Source organism: Pseudoliparis swirei, chromosome 22 (assembly GCF_029220125.1).
Source record: "Pseudoliparis swirei isolate HS2019 ecotype Mariana Trench chromosome 22, NWPU_hadal_v1, whole genome shotgun sequence".
NCBI classification, from domain to species: domain Eukaryota; kingdom Metazoa; phylum Chordata; class Actinopteri; order Perciformes; family Liparidae; genus Pseudoliparis; species Pseudoliparis swirei.
This window is the reverse complement of record NC_079409.1, coordinates 19,368,092-19,389,964: the sequence shown is the minus strand read 5'-3', so window position 1 is coordinate 19,389,964 and position 21,873 is coordinate 19,368,092. Positions and strand designations below refer to the sequence as shown.

The 21,873-nt window shown below is 43.0% G+C and overlaps 1 protein-coding gene and 1 long non-coding RNA gene across 5 annotated transcripts; one reads left to right on the top strand and one right to left on the bottom strand.

Annotated features, from left to right (window-relative positions):
- Positions 1-2,276: 2,276 nt before the first annotated feature.
- faxcb (failed axon connections homolog, metaxin like GST domain containing b) lies at positions 2,277-19,760 on the top strand. Of its 4 annotated transcripts, none has more exons than XM_056444676.1 (7): positions 2,277-3,676; positions 5,306-5,427; positions 8,972-9,107; positions 10,192-10,388; positions 14,382-14,599; positions 16,173-16,289; positions 16,679-19,760. In XM_056444676.1, the coding sequence occupies exons 1-7, from the start codon at positions 3,596-3,598 to the stop codon at positions 17,239-17,241; spliced, it is 1,434 nt and encodes a 477-aa protein (XP_056300651.1). In that variant the 5' UTR covers positions 2,277-3,595; the 3' UTR covers positions 17,242-19,760. The 4 variants fall into 4 exon arrangements, with proteins under 4 accessions (XP_056300651.1, XP_056300652.1, XP_056300649.1 ...); XM_056444677.1 differs by lacking the exon at positions 2,277-3,676 and having other exon boundaries at positions 4,813-5,427; positions 16,679-16,855; positions 16,931-19,760; XM_056444674.1 differs by lacking the exon at positions 2,277-3,676 and having other exon boundaries at positions 4,814-5,427.
- On the bottom strand, positions 5,285-6,378 carry LOC130213203 (uncharacterized). The gene is made up of 3 exons (XR_008835459.1): positions 6,335-6,378; positions 5,506-5,647; positions 5,285-5,343 (listed from the first exon to the last, which is right to left on the bottom strand). It is a non-coding gene; the product is annotated as an uncharacterized LOC130213203 (long non-coding RNA).
- Positions 19,761-21,873: the final 2,113 nt, after the last annotated feature.

The following is a 21,873-nucleotide window of genomic DNA, read 5'->3' as shown; positions in this document are numbered from 1 at the left end:
GATGATGCAGGGGTTCTGCCTCCAGCAGCTGCATATCTCAAATAAAAAATGTTTCTTGATCAACGGAAGCCTCCGTATTTATAAAACTAACCTTGGTGTTTCCCACCTTTTCCTCCTGCTCGATCTTCAGGGTTTCATCAAACTTGATCTTGTTGTTATCCATAATCTCGGTCAGATCCCTGACCGAGCCTGTTGCCCCGCAAAGGGCTTTGTTGAGTGGCTGAGTTGTCCACGCATGGATCAATTCAGCCCACTCTTTGATGGTAACATTCTTCTGATGGATTATGCAGGGGTTCTGCGCAAATGTTTTCGGCAGCTGCATATCTCCAATATTATTTGTTCTTGATCAACAGAAACCTCCGTATTTATTAAGTTGATCTTGATGTTTCCCACTTTTTCCTCCTGCTCGATCTTCAGGGTTTTATAACACTTGATCTTGTTATTGTCCATCATCTCGGTCAGAACCCTGACTGAGGCCTTTGGTCTTTCCCCAGTGGCTCAGTTTTCCATGCGTGGATCTTCTGAGTGTGTATTTGTATTTTTCCAAACGACTGAATGTAAAGTTCTGTATTCCCCAACTTCTTGGAAGTGGTATTATTCTTCATTCCTGTGTTTGCAAAATCAATATAAAATCCTTCATTCAGTCATATATGACTATTAAAAGTAGCTAAGAAACACACGCAGACTGTTTACTAACACACGCAGACTGTTTAATTTAATCAACTACTCATTACAACAAGCCCGAACCATCATCGCCTCTTTAGATGCAGAAAAAGCATTCGATAAAGTAAATTGGACATTTCTCTTAAGTGCATTAAAAAGATTTGGTTTTGGGGAGTCATTTATTAACTGGGTCAAAATTCTATACACTGCACCTACAGCCACCGTCATCACCAATGGACACACCTCTCACAGCTTCACACTGCACAGGGGGACAAGGCAAGGATGCCCACTCTCTCCCTCACTTTTCATCATTTTCATTGAACCGCTAGCTGCTGCCATTCGTCAGAATACCATCATAAAAGGAATCCAAACACTCAATACCCATCACAAAATCAGTCTTTATGCCGATGATATATTGCTCTTCCTCCAAAAGCCATATTCATCGTTACAGGAAACTATTAAAATTATAGAAACATTCTCCAAAATCTCTAACTACTCAATTTACTGGAACAAATCATCCATCCTTCCATTAAACAGTAACAGTTGGGATGGGGCAGGCCACACACCACCTATCCCTTTTTGTACTGGTGTCATCACTTATTTGGGAATACATATTTCCTCCAGGCTGTCAGAGCTGTTCACACTCAACTTCACTCCACTACTTAAAACAATAACCGACGACCTCCTCCGCTGGATGAAACTACCACTGTCACTCATGGGCAGAATAGCAACAGTTAAAATGACAATTCTTCCTAAAATAAATTACCTATTCACAATGATTCCATCTCAACCCACCCACTCCTGGTTCAAATCTCTTGACTCACTCATTACAAAATTTTACTGGAAAAATAAGATGCCAAGAATAAAACTGGCCACTTTACAACAAACAAAAAAACAAGGAGGACTTGAAGCTCCAAATTTTTCTCACTACTCACTAGCAAACCAACTTCAATACATTCTTAAATGGATCCACCCAACTCACTCAGACAACACATGGTTAGACATAGAACAGACAGTATGTAAGGACATCCAGATTTCAGACCTACCATTTATCAGCCAATCAGTCAAACGCCATCCTTGTTTCAAAATGGTAACAATAGCAGAAACTCTGACAGCCTGGTGGAAATTCCACAAAATCACTAACATCACTTTTGCACCCTCAAATTTCACCCCTATATGGAACAATCCGGACATTCTAAGCAGTAATAAGCATTTAAATCTCCACACATGGTCCACTAAAGGCATCACTCATTTGAAACACATCTTTAATAACAATACCCTGGTTTCATTCCCCCATTTGGTTCAGAAGTACGGCATCGGGAAAAAATCACTTTCTGGAATATCTACAATTTAAATCATCCCTTCAAACCAAATTCAACATTAAGGCCACACATTTGGAATTACCTCCCTCAACCTCACAGTTAATTAATATCACCTCCTCAAATAAATTAATCTCAAAAATATGTAGCATAATATCACACTCTGAAATAATAACCATACCAATAATAAAATGGGAATTTGATTTAGCTATCACTCGTGATGCCGACTTCTGGACCAAAATCTGTACTAATATATATTTTATGACCAAAAATACAAATTTACAATTAATACAATATAAAATACTTCACAGAATTCACAACACTGGGCACAAAATGTTTAAAATGGGTTTCACTACAGACATCTGTCCACATTGCATGCAAAATACTCAGGATAGTTACATTCACGCCACCTGGCACTGCACACCAGTTCAACACTTTTGGAAACAAATAACTGAGTCATTGTCTGTTTTCCTGGGCTGCCTCATCCCATTATCCCCATCACTCTGTTTACTGGGAGACATCTCATCTATAAACCTGAGCAAAACAAACTGCAAAATACTTCTCGTGGCCCTAACTATCGCCAAGAAAACAATCCTCGTGAACTGGAAATCAAGGAATAACACACATATCTCACATTGGAAAAATTTAATGTCAGAATATATTTCAATGGAACAACTCACCTCATCTATCATTTACAATACAACAGAACACCATGACATCTGGTCATCATTCAATATATTTTTACAAACATGACACCACTCCTCTTATTTATTAGTTAATTCATAATGCACATGCACACACATATACACATGTACACATGCATCTGTCTTTCTTTCTTCTTCTCCTTCTAATTATTATTATTATTATTATTTTTGTTTTGTTTTTGCTGTTGTTGTTGTTTTGTTGTTGTTGTTTTGTTTTGTTGTTTCCCCCCCACAAATACTCTGACTTTATGATGTTATGTCCATTGTTTTGTCGTCTGCATTGTTTATTGTCCTCTAGGTGTTATGTCTATGTATTGTCTTTTGTCTTATAATAAAATAAAATTAAAATAAATAAAAATAAAAGTAGCTAAGAAATAAAAAACATTAAAAGTAAGTAATATGAGCCATAATAATTTGGCTCAATGAGAATCAATTTGCTGTGCAAGTAATACGAGGGTGAGAAATAATCTACTTTATGCCTTTAAATATTGTGCACATGTATACTGCTGCTTAAAGAGAACAAGGACGTGCATATTTCTTCTGTTATACTAATAACAGACTAATAATAATAACCACTGTATTGATAATCGAAGATAAGTTGTGGCTGGCGGGGGGATACTTCAGGGACATATTTCATATTTAGCTGGGCTACAACAGGGCTACTCCAGAAGTTTATCCGGCTACAATAACACACAGGCCTACTCCGATGCGCGCTCCCTAAAGCCGCGGGAGTGCGCGCCTAACTTGCTGTAGCCAATGACTGCAGAGAAGACTTTTTAGAGCTCCTTTTCGGATTAAAATGCACAGTTCATCCCGTTCAACCGGGACAGATCTATCACCGGTTGACCGGGAGGAGACTTCCGCGGACACAGGACATCTTTAACACTTCATCTTCATCTTCCTCTCGGCATGTCAAACCGGTTCCAAGAACAGTCTGTGGACTTATGCCTCAAGATGAATATCTTCTTCCACTTCCGAGATTGTTCCAGAGTGAGTCGACTTTGTTCGTGTTACATGTTCCCACGTTTGTAAATACATTCACTTTTTATTTTATTTATTTATTCAGTGTATATGAGTGAATATACAATGCATTAAGATTACAATACACGTGCATGCAGCCTCTATTTATAGCCTGTGTGAATTCTGAAACAGATAAACTCATGCAGCAGTACATCTTATCAGGGTAGACGCCTGTCACGCTGAGAAGGCTGACTCAATGGAGCCACTGGTCTCACTGGTTACAGGGGGCTGGTCTGGGCGGGGTGCCTCCTCTGCTGGAGCAGCTCTGTCAAGTTCCCACAGTGACCCCAATGAACACCGGAAGTTTCTCGAGTTCACCGGGGAAATAAGAGTGTTGTGTTTACCTCGATTCATTGGCTGTTGTTCGTGATGTGATCTTACAAACACATTCATAACTCGTTGTGGTAGCTCTTTGTTGAAAATTCATCAGATCTCCTCCTTTCATGTATGCCAGTATGGTCAAGATTGAGCTTTAATGCTCAAATACGCAATGTTTAATGAGACCGATACAGAAAGGTGGAGCAGAGTAACACGTTCATGTGAGACACACATGTATGGCCAATGATCTGTAGACTGCTTTGGAAAAGGCAACAATAATTCAGCACTGAAGTGGGTAGTTTCAGTCCACTGAAAAACTGAATTTCTTAGTCCAAATAATATGTTTGAACCGTGTTGCAGTTAGAGCAGAAACACTGGTCATTAGTCACTCAGTTCTCCAACGGAAAAATGATCAGCTGCTATTTGATATTAAAGTCCAAACCTCAAATATATTCAATTTAATGTCATATAAGAATATGACAGTACATTTAATATATTTGGGGTTTGGACTGTTGACATCTGACATTCATAGTCAAAACTAATCTGGATAATATTGTTCAATTAAATGGATAAATAGCAGTCCTGATTACTCTAGAAAAGTTTAAAAGTTAATGTTCAAATATATTTTCGAGAAAAAATCTAATTGAACGTGTCAAATTCCATTATTATTATTATTATTATTATTATTGTTGTTATTATTGTTATTATTATTATTATTCAAATTTGACAGACTGGTTACTTGGCGTGACTGATTTAGATTCTGGATAGTCATTATTATTATTATTATTATTATTATTATTATTATTATTACAATAGTTATGTACAAGTCATCAAATAACATTGCAACACAGCCTCAACAGTAACATCTTATTTTGAAATCTGAAACCGGAAGTACCGCTGTTGTACTTCCAATGAGCTTTTACTTTCTCAGCCCTGAAAGGAAAGGGGGCGCGGAGCATAGACCTGGGGAGGGAGTCGAGATGTTTACGGCTGCTGGGTTTTCCGGAGCAACACTAGCCGCACGCCGCCGCCGCCGCCGCCGTGCCGTAGACTTTCCGCCCGGCGTTTAGATGAAGCCTCGCGGGGATCACAGCAGGGAGGAACCGGGGTGGCTGTAACCGGGAAGGGGGGGCGGGGAGGACGATGTACTGGGCTGCTGGCTTTGCCTATTCCCGGCCGTGTGTGGTTGAACTGGGGCGGAACCACAGCCTGCCCCTCGAGCTGTGCGGCTCCGAGCAGCAGCAGGCTCTGTATGGCTACGTCATCGCCGTCCCCTTGCAGGACTACGGGGGCATCATGTCGGCTCTGGGCTCGGACTCCTGGTGGAAGAAGACTCTGTACATCACCGGGGGGGCCCTGCTGGCTGCTGCAGCCTACCTCCTGCACGAACTGCTAGCCATCAGGTAAGGACGCACATCATGCCTCTTCATCACCATCATCATCTTCTTTGCATTTCATCCTCAAAAAAAGAAGCTGTTAACCTGTTAACCAGACGGCGATGAGTCGATGTCATTGGGGCCGAGATCAGAGCATGAATGGAGACGGGAGTCCTCTGTGTGCACATCTCGCGGTGGTTGCTGAGGTTTCAGCCCTCTGTTGTCATCGTTCCAAGGACACGACGTGCTATAAATGGAGAGAGATGCACAACAACAACAAAAATAAATACATATATTAACTAGAATGGGCACTCGGTAGAGCGCATACCTTCGCATATCACAAGATTGGGCATTGAATTATGAACATTTTGGCATTAGTTGCATGCCAATTGGACAAAAATGTATCGTGCTATGGTAAAAAAAGAGTTTGACCTTTCCATGACCTTGACCTTGACCTTTGACCCGATTGATCCCAAAATCTAATCAAATGGTCCCCGGATAATAACCAATCATCCCACCAAATTTCAGGCGATTCAAGAACATTTTGACCTGTTCATGACCTTTGACCTTGACCTTTGACCCGATCGATCCCAAAATCTAGTCAACTGGTCCCCGGATAATAAACAATCATCCCACCAAATTTCATGCGATTCGGTTCAATACTTTTTGAGTTCTGCGAAAGATTTTGACCTGTTCATGACCTTTGACCTTTGACCCGATCGATCCCAAAATCTAATCAACTGGTCCCCGGATAATAAACAATCATCCCACCAAATTTCATGCGATTCGGTTCAATACTTTTTGAGATTTGCGAATAACATGCATACAAATAAATAAATAAATAAATAAATAAATACACGGCGATCAAAACATAACCTTCCGGCATTTTCAATGCGAAGGTAATAAACTAGTCACGCGTTCCCGCTCCTCAGACCTGTAGTGCGCCGTGAGAAACAGCTGCCGCCCCGAGAGCCGTGCAGCACAACAAGGACAACAAGGACAACACACCTACATCGTCCCCGCGCAGTGATGGCGGATGAGACGCGATCAGACCCGATGAATACGTGATTATCTCTGGGAGCTATTGTTAGTGCATGCCTGACAATAGTTTTAGGGGATTATTTGTGTCCAGGCCCGTGCAGGCGCTCAGCATCCGGGGACAGTGGCCTATAGTCTGCGTTCACTCTCGTCCCGTCATCATCTCACCGCCTCGTATTCATTCATACAGAACACGCCGCTGCTGGATCACGTGGGACCCGCAGCCCGTTGGTGCCATGTGGTGTGAATGTGTTGTTGTGTTTGTTATTCTCCCTCCTCTCATGGTCGGAGAGCCGGTTGAACATTGAAGTTGGCGGAAAAAAACGTAATAAAAGAATAAAAGAAAGGGTTGGGTGACGGACACGAGCCGTGGAGCAGTTCAGCACCACGTGACGGTGGACAGCGGCGTTCAAGACTCGTTTCAGCACCACGGGGCAGTGGACAGCGACGCGTTCAGGGACACTCGTCCAGGGTTGTGCACACTGTAGTCAGTTCCCAGTTTATTAGGTACACCTAGCTCAAACTAATGCTCTTCCCAGCTGACAGTATAGGCCATAATGTGATGCAATTCAAAAGCTACACATCGACCACAATGACCAGAAACACGTGTTGAAGCCATATGGGTTATTTCTGAATATACATTTGACAAAAAGTTATCCTCAAACAAAGGCGTGTATATTTCATACTAAGTATGAAGAGGATAACACAATAGTGGGGTTATGAGGGGAAGTCAGCTTGTGTTTGGGTGGATTTACTCTTCTTTTCATCTTTAAACGAAGGCCTTTAATCAGATGTCACCAAGCTACGGCCCAAAGAGGTGCGTTTAAATGTTGTGTGGTACAGAAGTGTTTCTATGATCCAACCCATTAATATCACATAGGGTAGAATAAATCCCTCCCTCCCTCCACCTCCTAAAATGGGGTGAGAAGTCGATGCTGGTCACCATCATCTAACACAAAAATATAAAAGCTGACCAATGATAATAAATGCATTATCATCTAACTCGTTAGCTTGAATTCTGCGCTGTGAGCATCCATGGTGATATAAGTCACTGTGAAAGTAAGATTTTAATCTTAAATTTAATTTTTTTTCAAACGAGACAATGTCCTAATCGATCTGAATCGAACATTGTTCAACAAGTGATTCATGGCCTGGTTATAATAATAATAATAACACAGCTACACACTGACATCTCCTAACATACATATTGAGAGCACAGCCGGACAAAAGAACATCAGGAGAGAGTTTATAGTTGTGTTCAGACAGCAGGCCTGAGGGATGGGAAGTGTTTGACAGCGGTGTGGGGACTCCATAGATCATTATTTAAATTTGAATTGAAGCTTTTAATGCCACCAGCTCGGTGGTTATGAGTGATACTGGAGATTAGGATCATCAGTGTGTCCACATACAATACGCTTGGACTCTGCCGTCTCTGAAAGTAGAAATGCGTGTTGGTGGGTGGTGGAGAGGTCACGGACACGGGGACCGCGGTGCTGATATGAGCCACAGGAGGTTTGGTATTTATCTCTCAGCACCAGCTGACCTAGAACACCGGTAGTGGAACCGGTGGTTGTCTGTAAAGTGTGTATCGGTGCTCTCTCCACTGTTGTTCCTGCTGTGTGCACACAGCCGACATGGTTAACGAAGCTTGTGAAGAGTCAACCGTGTGTTGTTGTTTATTTCTAAAGACCGGGTGGGAAGATCCATCGCAGCATCGAAGGCCTTGGAGCGAAGCATCCTGCTTCTTGTCAAGCAGAAATGACTCAAAAGAAAATATTATTGTTACATGAAGTTATTTTTGAACAAATTGGGGAAAGCAGATAAAGAAAAAGTCGATCTTGGATTTAAAATGTAAATAAACCAGCACATGTTGCCCCTTTTTCCCCCTTAAAGGTTTTTTTCTATTTTGTGGGTGTTTTTCCTGATCCGATGTGAGGTCAAAGGTCAGGGATGTTGTTTGTGTACAGATTGTAAAGCCCTCTGAGGGGAGTTATTAATTTGTGATATTGGGCTATATAAATTTTTTTAACCCTTGTGTTGCCTTCGGGTCAATTTGACCCGATTCAATGTTTCACCCTCCTGTCGCCTTCGGGTCAATATAACCCGATTCAATGTTTAACCCTCCTGTTACCTTTATATTTACTAACATATTTTACCCTTGAGGTCAATATGACCCCAGCTATTAAAATCACCAGAAAATTATTAGAATTAATATTGTTTTCCAAGTTTAAGTGTGAGGTACTTTATGTTTGTTTGTTGACTCCCGAAAGAACACCGACATTAAACATTGAATCGGGTCAAATTGACCCGAAGGCGACAGGAGGGTTAAATATTGAATCGGGTCAAAATGACCCGAAGGCAACACAAGGGTTAATTGTATCGAATTGAATACGCTAAACGACAAAAGAACTAATCATGTTCAGTTATTTGATATAATGATAATTGCAAACAGTTCTGGGAGCGTGAGCTCAAGTAGATCAGTCCGAACAGCGCTGTTGTCTTACTCAACATGTTGTGTTCTTCTTCCGTGTAGGAAGGAGCAGGAGCTGGACTCTAAAGACGCCATCATCCTGCATCAGTTCTCCAGGCCGAAGAACGGCGTGCCCAGCCTCTCGCCCTTCTGCCTCAAAATAGAGACGTACCTGCGCATGGTGGACCTGCCCTACCAGGTGAGCTCTCTACACCTCCCAGAGATCACCTGCCAATCCGACTTTCTGTCAGAAACTTCCGTAAACAGAAGATGTCCAGTATTTTATTAATTGGGAAAGAAAAACTCAATTGCGTAATGCACTTCAACAAAGTAAACACAAGCTACAGAAACAATAGATCATAGCATTCCCATATTGCATCTTACAGTGGACCCTTTCTGCCCAGTAAACACGCCTCCTCCAGTAGTACTCGGCAAAACGTTGCCGTATAAACAATTTTGATTTTTATTTATTTATTTTATTTTAAATTTATTTAAACAGGAAATGCCTCATTGAGATTAAAAATCTCCTTTACAAGAGAGTCCTGGCCAAGACAGCAGCAGGAGCACATTACATAAAGTTTCAGACAATACAACATAAAACAGTGACAGACAATATATATATATATACACTACCGTTCAAAAGTTTGGGGTCACTTAGAAATGTCTTTATTTTTCAAAGAAAAGCACTGTTTTTTCAATAAAGATAACATTAATCAAAAATACACACTATACATTGTTAATGTGGTAAATGACTATTCTAGGTGGAAACGTCTGGTTTCTAATGAAATATCTCCAGAGGTATATAGAGGCCCATTTCCATCAACGATCACTCCAGTGTTCTAATGGTACATTGTGTTTGCTAATCGCCTTCGAAGACTAATGTCTGATTAGAAAACCCTTGTGCAATTATGCTAGCACAGCTGAAAACAGTTATGCTGGTGATATAAGCTATACAACTGGCCTTCCTTTGAGCTTGAAGTTTGAAGAACAAAATTAATACTTCAAATATTAATCATTATTTCTAACCTTGTCAATGTCTTGACTATATTTTCTATTCAATTTTCAATTCATTTGATAAATAAAAGTGAGTTTTCATGGAAGACACGAAATTGTCTGGGTGACCCCAAACTTTTGAACGGTAGTGTATATATATATATATATTATAGAAAAATACTTTTTTTTAGTTTACAGCATCGTCAGTCCACAGTGACACGCTCTTTTCGTCCAGGACGTGTTTGTAGGATTCTACGTGTTCTCACATGAGGCTGTTTTTCTCTCCGCAGAACTACTTTGATGGAAAGCTGTCGCCGCAGGGTAAGATGCCGTGGATCGAGTACAACCACGAGCAGGCGTCGGGGTCGGAGTTCATCGTGGACTTCCTGGAGGAGAAGCTGGGCGTCAACCTCAACAACAGCCTCACCCCGCAGGAGAGAGCCGTGTCCCGGGCCGTCACCAAGATGGTGGAGGACCACCTGTACTGGTAGGGAGCGCACACGGAGAGAGGATGTTGTGTTGGACGCCTCACGACCGTTTCTTTAGAAACCCTCGTTGTACTCGCTGAAAGCTCGTTTCAGCCTCCGGTGAACCGAAGGAAGACATCCAGTTCTCAAGCAACAACTCGTTACAAAGAAGACGTGACCTCTCTGTAACCCGATGCAACTAGAGGGCTAACATGATGCATTTGCTGACTGGAGTGTCGTACATTTATTTTTATAAAGTCTTTTTTTAACCCTCCTGTTACCTTAGGGTCAATTTGACCCCATTCAATGTTTAACGCTCCTGTTACCTTTATATTTACTGACATATTTTACCCTTGGGGTCAATTTGACCCCAGCAATTAAAACCTCCAGAAAATTATTAGAATTAATATTGTTTTCCAAGTTTAAGTGTGAGGTACTTTATGTTTGTTTGTTGACTACCTAAATAGCCCTTTAAATATATAAAAAAGTTGATATTTCTTATATGTTTGACACAGTGAAAAACAGCCTGGGGTCAAATTGACCCGAAAGAACACCGACATTAAACATTGAATGGGGTCAAATTGACCCTAAGGTAACAGGAGGTTTAAACACACATTTCACACACATCTAAAGTCAATGAAAGCATTATTTATGCAGCTATACCAACTCCATCCCCACCATCAGCAGCCTTGTGTTGCCAGCTGTGGTGAGTCACCTCCCTCCTCTGGGCGACAAATATGCTGCTGCTAGGAAATCATGTGCCACTCCCCCTCCCCCCCCCCCCCCCCACACACACCCTCCACAGAGGATCTGAGTGGTTTCCATTACCTAAAAGCGTTATCCATCTTACAGTCTCCACACCCCCCCATACACAAACACATACAAACACACACACACTCACTGTGTGCCTTCTGTGAAGAGGGAGTACACGAGGACGTGTAACACTGTTCAATGTGTACAGAAATTGTTGTAATTAGGTGAAATATTGGAGATTGCACCTTTTTTAGTGTGCTGTAAAAAAGGGAATTCCATGATATTCCTCCAAAGCGATAAAGGTCACGCATGTGCCCGACATCCCCCCTCCTGCTGTCTTCTCTCTGCTCCTCCAGACGTGTTTAGACCCACATATAGACCTATCGATTAAATTATGCACGTCTGGGAAGTACACTGTCGCGGGTATAAAAATAAAGTAAAATAAGACAACAAGAAACTGTGGTAACTTGTGCTTTATCTGCCATTACTATAAGCTTTTCTTTGGATGATTAATTTATTAAAGAGAAAAAAGACAGCGAGTCTTTAAAAAAAAGATTGTAACAGTTGTCTTAAAGCTGCACTAATCAATATAGTTGATGTTAACAATGGATCAAAGGACTTTGGGTAATGGCGATGGGTCAATTGTAGTGACCTTTTCACATTTCAGCCTCTTTAAGCTCCCTGTATTGGTTTTTTTACGACCCGTGAATTACGCCCTCTCATCAACTGCGTGTCTAACGGCAGCAGACATCACTTATTTAATAAATCTACTAAATGTTTCCCCCACAGCATCAAACAGCACACCACATGAGCGACTATCTGGGGAACATGGTGCAGAATTCAGCTGCTATAAAAAAACACATTCCTTTTTTTTAATGGGTTGATAGAAACCAAGACGGAGCTAAAAGGGCAGTAAATATCGGACGTGCATTGATCAGGTGAGCTGCATATGAATGATAACGTTGTTGTTTCTGTTGGAAGTGAATCCGATCGGCTAACACGTGAGGCTAAGTGAGATTTAGTTTTAACAGTTTGTTCCACTGCCCCAGGAGCTAAAGTAATCTATCAAAGTCATTTTCAAATCGAAAAAACAATTAAAAAAATTCTACCACAATTTTTGGGAAATTCAATCAAAACACATTTGGTTCTTTTAATAGGATAAAAAAAAAAAAACGTAAATAGGATTTTAACTCTAAAAAGCCGAGGCCCCGTCCTCTGCTGATGGTTCTATGAGTTTTATAAGTGTGCAGTCGGAACCAATTACTCATTAAAATGAATAAGTATCTTACATTACAACCATAAATGGGAAAAAAGTAGTGACTGCAATTAAAAAGTGCAGCAAGGACAACAAAAAGTGACCTGCTAGCATCCCCTGTGTCACCGCCCCAAACTGAAGCCACGTCTTGTTTTCATATTTTAATCTGCTAAACAGGGTTTTCAAAAAAACAACCAAAGGACTGTTTATGCTCTTGTGAAATCATATCCTGTGATATGAAGTAACTCCCAGACGTCATGCAGGGCGGATGCTTTAATTCAATGTCCGTGTCAGAAGACTGCCGGCTCTTAGCATCGTGACCGGCTGAGTTCGGACACGAGGCCTCCGGGCTTCAGACGAGCTGCGAGCTCATTGAGTCGTTCCAATAAGGGCGGTGCGAGAAAGGGCAAGTGTTTTAGGATATAGACGCTTAATCTTGTTAGTGTCCAAGCTGCTTGTCGGGAGAAAAAGATAACAACAGAGTCCCAAATATCAGAAACAGTTACTCTGTTAACCCTCCTGTTATCTTCAAATTTACGAACATCTTTTACCCTTGGGGCCAATTTGACCCCAGAAATTAAAACCTCCAGAAGAAGATAAGAATTAATATTGTTTCCCAAGTTTAAGTGTGATACTTTATGTAGTTTTATTGACTACCTAAATAGCCCTTTAAATAAATAAAAAAGTTGATATTTCTTATACTGTATGTTTTACACAGTGAAAAACAGCCTGGGGTCAAATTGAACCCAAAGAACACAGATGGGTACAAGTTGTGTACAGGACATTGAAAACATATCATCATGTGAATGTTATGTTTTCCCAGTTGTCCCCAATAAATTAGGAAAAGTCATGAAATATGAAGCAAAATAAATGATGTCAATCATTTATTTAGAGACGTTAAACATAGAATGGGGTCAAATTGACCCCAAAGGTAATAGGAGGGTTAATACAAAGTGTGTATTAATGAGATAGATGCAGGTGAAACAACCGTCTCTTATTGGTTTACAGTATGAAATGTCTAGTCACATAAGGGGAGCTGCAGGTAAGTCGAAGCAGACGCTGCAGGCAGCCTAAAGGGATTTGAAGACGAGCGAGAGGGAACCGGAAGGACTCGACGAAGAAGCCGTGCAATGCAGCAGAAAGTGCTGCTTAAAAAAAAAATCTAAAACGGTAATTGCATTTCTGGGATGCTTGCACAGTCACCGTCTCCCCTCTATTTCCTGGAGGAGAGGCGGCGGCTGACTCCAAGCTTTTTTATTTGATGAGGACAAGTGAGTTGTGAAAAGACATGACGCTCTGATGGCAGCGGGACACGGGAGAGGAATCGGTGATTAAAAGGTGCTGTTGTGTACTCTCCACACCTGTTGGAGTCCTGACGAGCTCAGTCGCTTCCTTTTGTTTTCAGAGCTGACGTGTACGATGAGGACGGGATGAGTTGCTAAGATTCAGATTTAGCTCATTCAATTCAGTTTATTTTGTAGAGCCCAATATCACAAATTACAAATTTGCCTCAGAGGGTTTTACAATCTGTACACGTCCGACATCCCTGACCTTTGACCTCACATCGGATCAGGAATAACTCCCAAAAAATAGAAAAAACCCTTTCAGGGGGAAGAAAGGGAAGAACCCTTCAGGAGAGCAACAGAGGAGGATCCCTCTCCAGGATGGACAGAAGAACATATGTCATGTGACCAGAAGGAATCATTACACAGTAACAACACATTCAATGAGTATGACAGAGTGTATCAATAGTTGGCTCACGACAGCTGGAACTTGGACATTGATCCCCACCGGTCCTCCGACTGTGTGTTCTGCTGTACATCGGTCCAGAGGATTGGTGAGGCTGTGAGAAAGTGTTTCATCTTTGACCATTGAGCCGCCACTCCGTTTTATAAATACCTGCCGTGTCGATGTTTTCTGATGCAAAAGGAGTCCATCTCGTTAAAAAAATGTCAGAACCCGAGGTGACCGCGACACCGCCATGTCTCCCGTCTGGCTCTTTCAGGACGATAGCCTACTGCCAGTGGGTGGACAACCTGGAGGAGACTCAGAAGCTGCTGGCGATGAGCGGCCCGCTGAGCGGCTCCCTGAAGTGGCTGCTGAGCCGCCTGAACGGCAGCACGGTGCGCAGGGAGATGTACGGCCACGGCATCGGGCGCTTCTCCCGGGAGGAGGTCTACGCCCTGATGGAGAAGGACATGAGGACGCTGGCCACGCTGCTGGGTAGGAGACGGCTGTGTGTGTGGTGTGTGTGTGTGTGTGTCTGTGTGTGTGTCTATGTGAGGGTGGGTGTCTGTGTGAGGGTGTCTATGTGTGGGTGTTTGTCTATGTGTGGGTGTCTTATGTGTGGGTGTGTGTATGTGTGTGTCTATGTGAGGGAGGGTGTCTATGTGTGGGTGTGTATGTGTGTGTCTATGTGTTTGTCTATGTGTGGGTGTCTATGTGAGGGTGTGTGTCTATGTGTGTGTGTCTATGTGAGGGTGGGTGTCTATGTGTGGGTGTGTCTATGTGTGTCTGTGTGTGTCTATGTGTATGTGTGTGTGTGTGTGTGTCTGTGTGTGTGTGTATGTGTGTGTCTGTGTGTCTATGTGAGGGTGGTGTCTGTGTGTGTGTCTATGTGTGGGTGGGTGTATGTGTGTTTGTCTGTGTGTGTGTCTACGTGTGTGTCTGTGTGAGTCTCTGTGTGTCTCTGTGTGTGTGTGTGTGTCTGTGTGAGTCTTTCTGTGTGTGTGTGTGTGTGTCTGTTTGTGTCTGTGTGTGCGTCTCTGTGCGTGTGTCTCTGTGTGTGTGTGTCTCTGTCTTTGTATGTGTCTGTATTTGTGTGTGTCTGTGTTTCTGTGTGTCTGTGTGTGTGTGTTTTTATTAATGCCTCCAAATAGTTGCCATCATATGAGCAGGGATTGTTACTCAAACTCTTCTATATAATCTGACTTTAGAGTTACCATATTTCTTTATTTGGGTTAAAATACTGATATATTGTTGTATGCATCTCGAGCTCTTCTGTTTCTTAAAGAACTGTCTCGTCTCAAATGAATGTTTGAAACTTAGTTTGCAAGAAATCAAACGTGAATACCAGCAGCAACGTAAAGAAATAAATTAGTCGGGCACAGGAAGTATTTTCATGTTTATGGCAATAATATTAATATCAAGCTCATTTGTTACAGCACCAATCGGCGATAATGGCCAGGAAATAGTTGGATAGCTCTGGCAGTGTGGCCTAATGAAGCATTATTAATACTGAATAGAGCCTGTCACATTATTTCAGAATACATATGCACCGTGATAAATCCTTGGCATGTTTTATAATATCAATACATATCTGTCCTCAAGTTAAGCAGCGTGTGAATATATTGTAATCCCCTGCGGACCAAAGATTCATTGGTATACGTCTCAGCTGTGTTCCCTTGGTGTTCATAGTTGGAGATGGGAAAGTTCTGCATGTCAGCAACAGGGATATGATATTAGTCTTCAGATGGAAATTTAGAGTTGAAAGAAAAGTGTTGAGCATCGATCTGTTTGTGGGACGGAAAGCGGATACACGGAGTTAAAGCATCCGCAGCGCACTCAGCTCCTCAGTCAACGCTTTCCAGACTCTGGAAAAAGAAAACATTAATAATGAGAGACAACAAACCTACAAACAAACTAATTACATCAATCAAAGAGTTGTCATTAATTCGATAAGCAGTTAAAATGATTGACTAAAGGAAATAAAGGAAGAGTTAAGGGGTTAATTGCTAATTAACCTTATTTTTTCTGCATCAGAATTTAACGTTGCTGTGCATTCTTTGCCCTGTAGGAGACAAGAAGTACTTTATGGGCTCTAAAGTATCGACATTAGATGCCACGGTGTTTGGACATCTGGCCCAGGCCATGTGGACTCTGCCTGGGACACGGCCGGAGCAACTCATCAAAGGTCAGTGCATCAGAATATTAGAATAATGCACCAAATTAATGAAATCTTTGCATATTCAATGAGGATCCCAAAGCTGTAGTTTGAGCTTTGTCGTCAGCCTGTATTGCAGTTTACATTAGCCGACTTTACATTGGCATTTAGTATTTACACTTTTCCGTCTGTCATTGATGTATTTCTCTTTTCCAGCCACTAGATGGCAGTCATATATGTTACTGCAATGCAGTGCTGCAGACAGGTTGTGACTGTTGCTTTCACATCTTACAGAGTACGACTCACTTGAGTCTTTTATCTTTCTGGAGTGCAACATCAGAGCTTTTAACGCCCCAAATGAAGATTCTCTGTTGTTGTTGTTGTTGTTGTTGTGATACCTCGTGTGATGCCTCCAGCAGCACCTCCTGCTGGTGCTGACCGTGCACGTGAAACACCTCCTGTTGGTACTGACCGTGCACGTGAACCACCTCCTGTTGGTACTGACCGTGCGTGTGAAACACCTCCTGTTGGTGCTGACCGTGCACGTGAACCACCTCCTGCTGGTGCTGACCGTGCACGTGAACCACCTCCTGTTGGTACTGACCGTGCACGTGAACCACCTCCTGCTGGTGCTGACCGTGCGTGTGAAACCTTCTGCGTTGTCTCTGCAGGAGAGCTCCTCAACCTGGCCATGTTCTGCGAGCGGATGCGGAGGAGGTTCTGGCCCGAGTGGTTTGTGGACCTGGAGGATCTGTACTTTGAAGGAGAGAGTGAGAGCAGCAGCGTCTCCCCGAGAGGCCTGCTGGACTTGGGCCTCTTCTCGCGGACCGACACTCTGGACGACAGCGACGCCAGCATCCACTCGGCCGGACACACACACTCCCCCAAGTCTGACCACTCGCTCTTTGACTCGGACGTGGGCACGGGATCCGACAATGACATGCAGCTCAAGGAGGAGCTGAACCCCGACCCGGAGGTTTGACCGGAGGGCGGTCGTGACGGATTGAGGACTGCGTCGGTTCTCTGGGGGAACCCGGCAGTCTGGACAGGGTGCCAGAAAGCTGGATACACTAGTCCAGCTCCTCCACCTCCAGCACCCACAACAATATACCGTCTTAATGGACAGACTGGGTATGAATATGCAGAAACTGAACCTCATCATACCCCCTCCTGTGACATCAGAACTGCCCCCGTGGCAGTTCCTCTTTGCCTTATTGGTCTGGTCCTAAGATGCAGAAGCCCCGGTGTGTGAGAGGTGACCACGAAGGACACTGGAAGGAGAGGAGGAGCGGTGCAGACGCGGCAGGTGGCACTTCACTTGCTATGAAACGATGCCACTAATCACCGCGACGACGCGCGTCTTCCTGCCCAAACCCGTCGGAACAGGCGGAGACCGATCGCGTGGCTGAAGGGAACATCTGCTGCGTGTCGGCTGCCGGAGAGGAGACACGGATCCATCCTCTAGTCTCGATTGATCCTCGATTGATCCTTCATGCCTCTGTGTGTGTGTGGGGAGAATCTGGATGTCTCCATGAAGACCAGGTCCGTGGCTGCAATTCAAGATTCAAGATTCAAGATTCAAGATGTTTTATTTGTCACATACACACACAGGGTGTGCAGTGAAATGAAAGTGGCAATGCAATATAGTCCTGTGGAATAGAAGAGGGAAAGAGGGGCAGATTTGTGCTTGTTTCAAATACCATTTATTGTCTTTATTTCTCACTTGTTAGTTATTATTTGCTTGCACTTTTTCATTGGGCGAGTTGGTGCTTAATTAATTAATAATTGATTTTAACATCCTCATGAGTTTAGGTGCAATTTGTACAGTTGACCACTAGGTGGAGTCAGCAGTCCACCTGATGCCTTTTTATTCTGCAACATCAAGGTCACTCCACCCTGCAGGGTATTAAACACCTTTAATATTGCGGTTCATATTCATAAGTGCAGGTGTTGTGCACACTGAGCTCAGCCTTAGTTCTTTCACTAAATGGGTGAGAATAGTCTGCGACCGCTTTTGTTGCGATATCATTTAATATCAGTTTAATACCACTCGATAATCTTATGTGTCAAATATATATATATATTTTTTGTTAATATTTTTTTCTCCTTACTGCTCTCAAAGAGAGATGCTATTTTGCTCTAGTGGAAATTTATTTTCACCTTATTTCAAATCTGCTGTGGAGGTAGAGAACAGGCCAAATGAAAGGGGGACGTCGATGTGTGTGAAGAACGGGACGCTGAGTGTTCTGATCGTGATTGTGCTGCGTGGCTGTGAATATTACTGCGTGTGAATGCCATCAATAAAGCAGCAGATGAAGTCTTTTGAGTCAGAATACCAAATCCACAGAATTGAACATCGCGACTTTAGAAAGCTTTGGGAAATAAAATGGACCAACATGTCTGGGGAATTGTTCTCTTTGCTCCGTGGCGTTGGAAGTGCTCGTGATGGCAATATGGTTGCTGTAAAAAGATTGTGGTGCAAATAGAGTAGATGTGATTTAAGTCGAAGGGTCAGTTTCACCCAACGAACAAAAAAGCTGTCTACTTAAATGTTATCGAGCCATGCAAGGAGTTTGACTCTTTATTTCTCCAGGTTTTGAGATACATACAATGAAGCTGAATGGATATGTGCTTGTTGTGTTTATTGATTTGTCCAAGATGTGTCCATCTATAGTGTCAAATCCATAACGCTTCTCCCCTGATGAATTTTAAAGAGGCCCCATGACACCTGTGGACTATAGTCAGTAGTTTTATATTAACAAGGGCTCAATTGTGTCATGTGAAAGGGGTCACTCGTAATTATGAAACCAGAGAATTATCTCTCTGCGGATTCTCTAAATTGTTGCCACAGCTTTCGGTAAGTGTGTGTGTTCAGCGAAGAAGAAGAGAAAGCTAGTGACTCGTTGGTGACCACAGTGGAGCGTCAGAGATATTTCCCTCAGGGTTTGGTGGAGAGCAACAAGCAGAGTGAATATTGGACTTACTCCGAGTGAATGCTAATGCGGCTCCGTGTCTGCCGGGTTGTAATTGTTTGACGACGAGTTTGCAATGCCGACTTCAAAATGAGACTCTCTGCATGGCTCCATCCCGAGATGTGTAACGATGTGTGTTTGTGCAGTTTTGGGTGAGGTGACCCTTCAGACGAGAAGAATAGATGTGTGGCTTAGTGGCAGGAGGCTCGAGACACGTGGACTCTGGAGACCGCGTCGTCCTGCGGTTCATATCGCCAAAGACCCGCCCCTCGCCCGGATTGGGCGCTTTTCAGTCGCCTCATCCAGTCGGGGCCTCATATACAGTTGTTCTGCTTTAATCAAGCCATATTAAAACTAAATGTCTTGTTATCATCGCATTACTGCCGGGGTAACGTTAATATTGTATGTGTGGCAAAGTGTACCATGCTGTATGTAGAGCAGACTGATCACATGACCTCCGGGTGTGCAGTCATAAACTGGAGCGACTGGTGGATTTCAATAAAGAATAGCTGTGAGAATTTTAAACATGCCTGTTGTTGTGTGAGTTTAATTTGCATCCTTATTACGAGTCCGGGTTAATAAAAGTTGATGTCATGACGCTGCGGTTTATTAATAATAATAGCCCACAGATTGTGTTATGTTGTCATATTTCTGATTGTATTTTTTCGTGTGTGGTTGTGTGTTTTCAATCAGACTAACAAGTCGCAATCATTCAGGTTTGGAGGGGGGCTGATTAAGACTCTGCCAGCTGGAGGCGAGGAGGAGGAGGAGGAACTGGAAGAGGAAATGTTACGAGAAAAAGAAGGAAACAAAATTAGAGGGACTGGAGGAAGTTGAAAAGGAGGGATGAGGAGGTGGGAGCAGGTGGTGGAGAGGAGAGAAGGGGTGAAGAGGCCAGTGCTGAGGAGTGAAGGAGTCACCGGGGAGGAGGAGAGAGGAAAGGAGCATCAGGGGGAGGGAAGGAGAGGTTGAGTTTAAGAGGAGCAGAAGGAAAAGGGGAGAAGTTGATGAGGAGGAAAAATAGAGGGAGGAATTAAAGGAGAGTAGGAGGAGGAGGCGGCAGGGCCGGGGAGGAGAAGCGAGGGCCACGGATCAGGAACCAGGCTCCCGGGGGACGGAGCAGGTGCAGGCTGCGAGCGAGGCCTTTGGGCCTGGAGGGGCTGCCAGAGCTTAAAACAATCTGCACTGCTCCTTTCTTAATTTGGCTCTCTGAACAAGCCGCCCTCCACACTGATGCTCTCTCTCTCTCTCTCTCTCTCTCTCTCTATGCTTAACAGATCAGTGATCCACAAAGAGGGGTAAACACACACGGAGCAAAATTAAAATCGGAACTCCCCTGGCACGGCAAAAACAAATTAGAGCAAACAAATTACAGAGAGTCAACACACAAACAGTGGAGCATCTGTGGCTCTCTGGACGGCTGCAGCCGGTGGCTACCTCCCACCAACACCACCAACACCACCACCAACACCACCACCACCACCACCACCACCACCACCACCTATAGGACATGTTCTCAATAAGCTGCGTGTCAATCCGACACACTCTGAACATATTCTCATCAAATCACTGGGACTGCCGGTTCCCTCCGTACGGCGTTGTTTTTGGGCATCAAGAAACATCTTCCTTCTTTAGGTCAGGAGAGGCTCGGGGGACGTGTGTTCATGAGCATCTGTGTGTCACACGTAGAACCATGTAGGCTTTAAATGGTTCTTCAAAAGGCTTTGTGGTTTTACGAAGAACCATCACCAACTATAGAATCATTTTGTAAATGGTGCCTTAAAGAACCATTTTTTAAGGTTCTTTGGGACACCTTTATAGGTTCTTTAAAGAACTCTTTAATGAAATGGTTCTTTAAAGAACCCTTGTTTGGAAGGTTCTTTGAGATACTTCCATAGGTTCTTTAAAGAACTCTTTTATGAAATGGTTCTTTAAAGAACCCTGGTTTGAAAGGTTCTTTGTGGAACCAAACATGGTGCCTTAAAGAACCATTATTTATAGGTTCTTTGAGACACCTTTATGGGTTTTTTGAAGAACTATTGAAGGAAATGGTTCTTTAAAGAAAGCTTTGAAAGGTTCTTTGTGGAACCAGACATGATGCCTTAAAAACCCATTTTTGTAAGGTTCTTTGAGATACCTTTATAGATTCTTTGAGATACCTTTATAGGTTCTTTGAGATACCTTTATAGGTTCTTTGAAGAAATCTTTAAGGAAATGGTTCTTTAAAGAATCCTCGGTTGAAAGGTTCATTTTGGAACCAGACATGGTTCTTCTACGGCATCACTCTGAAGAACCATTTTCGGTTCCAGATGGCACCTTCATGTTTCTGTGTGTACAGTGCCCTGAAAGTTTTTTTTTTACTGTTTCTTGGTAGTTTCTCCTGCTCCGATGTGAGGTCAAAGGTCAGGGATGTGTACAGATTGGAAAGCCCTCTGAGGCAAATTTGTAATTTGTGATTTCGGGGTTTATGAAATAAACTGAATTGAATTGAACACGCGGCACAGGACAAGTGTGTATAACGTTCAAACTAAAAAGAGACGGACACTGCTCATGCCAGTTCACATACAAAATACAACCACGTTGGCCCGTGCGTGTCACTTATGTCATTTCAGTCAGAGGTAAAAAAGGCAATGACGACCTCG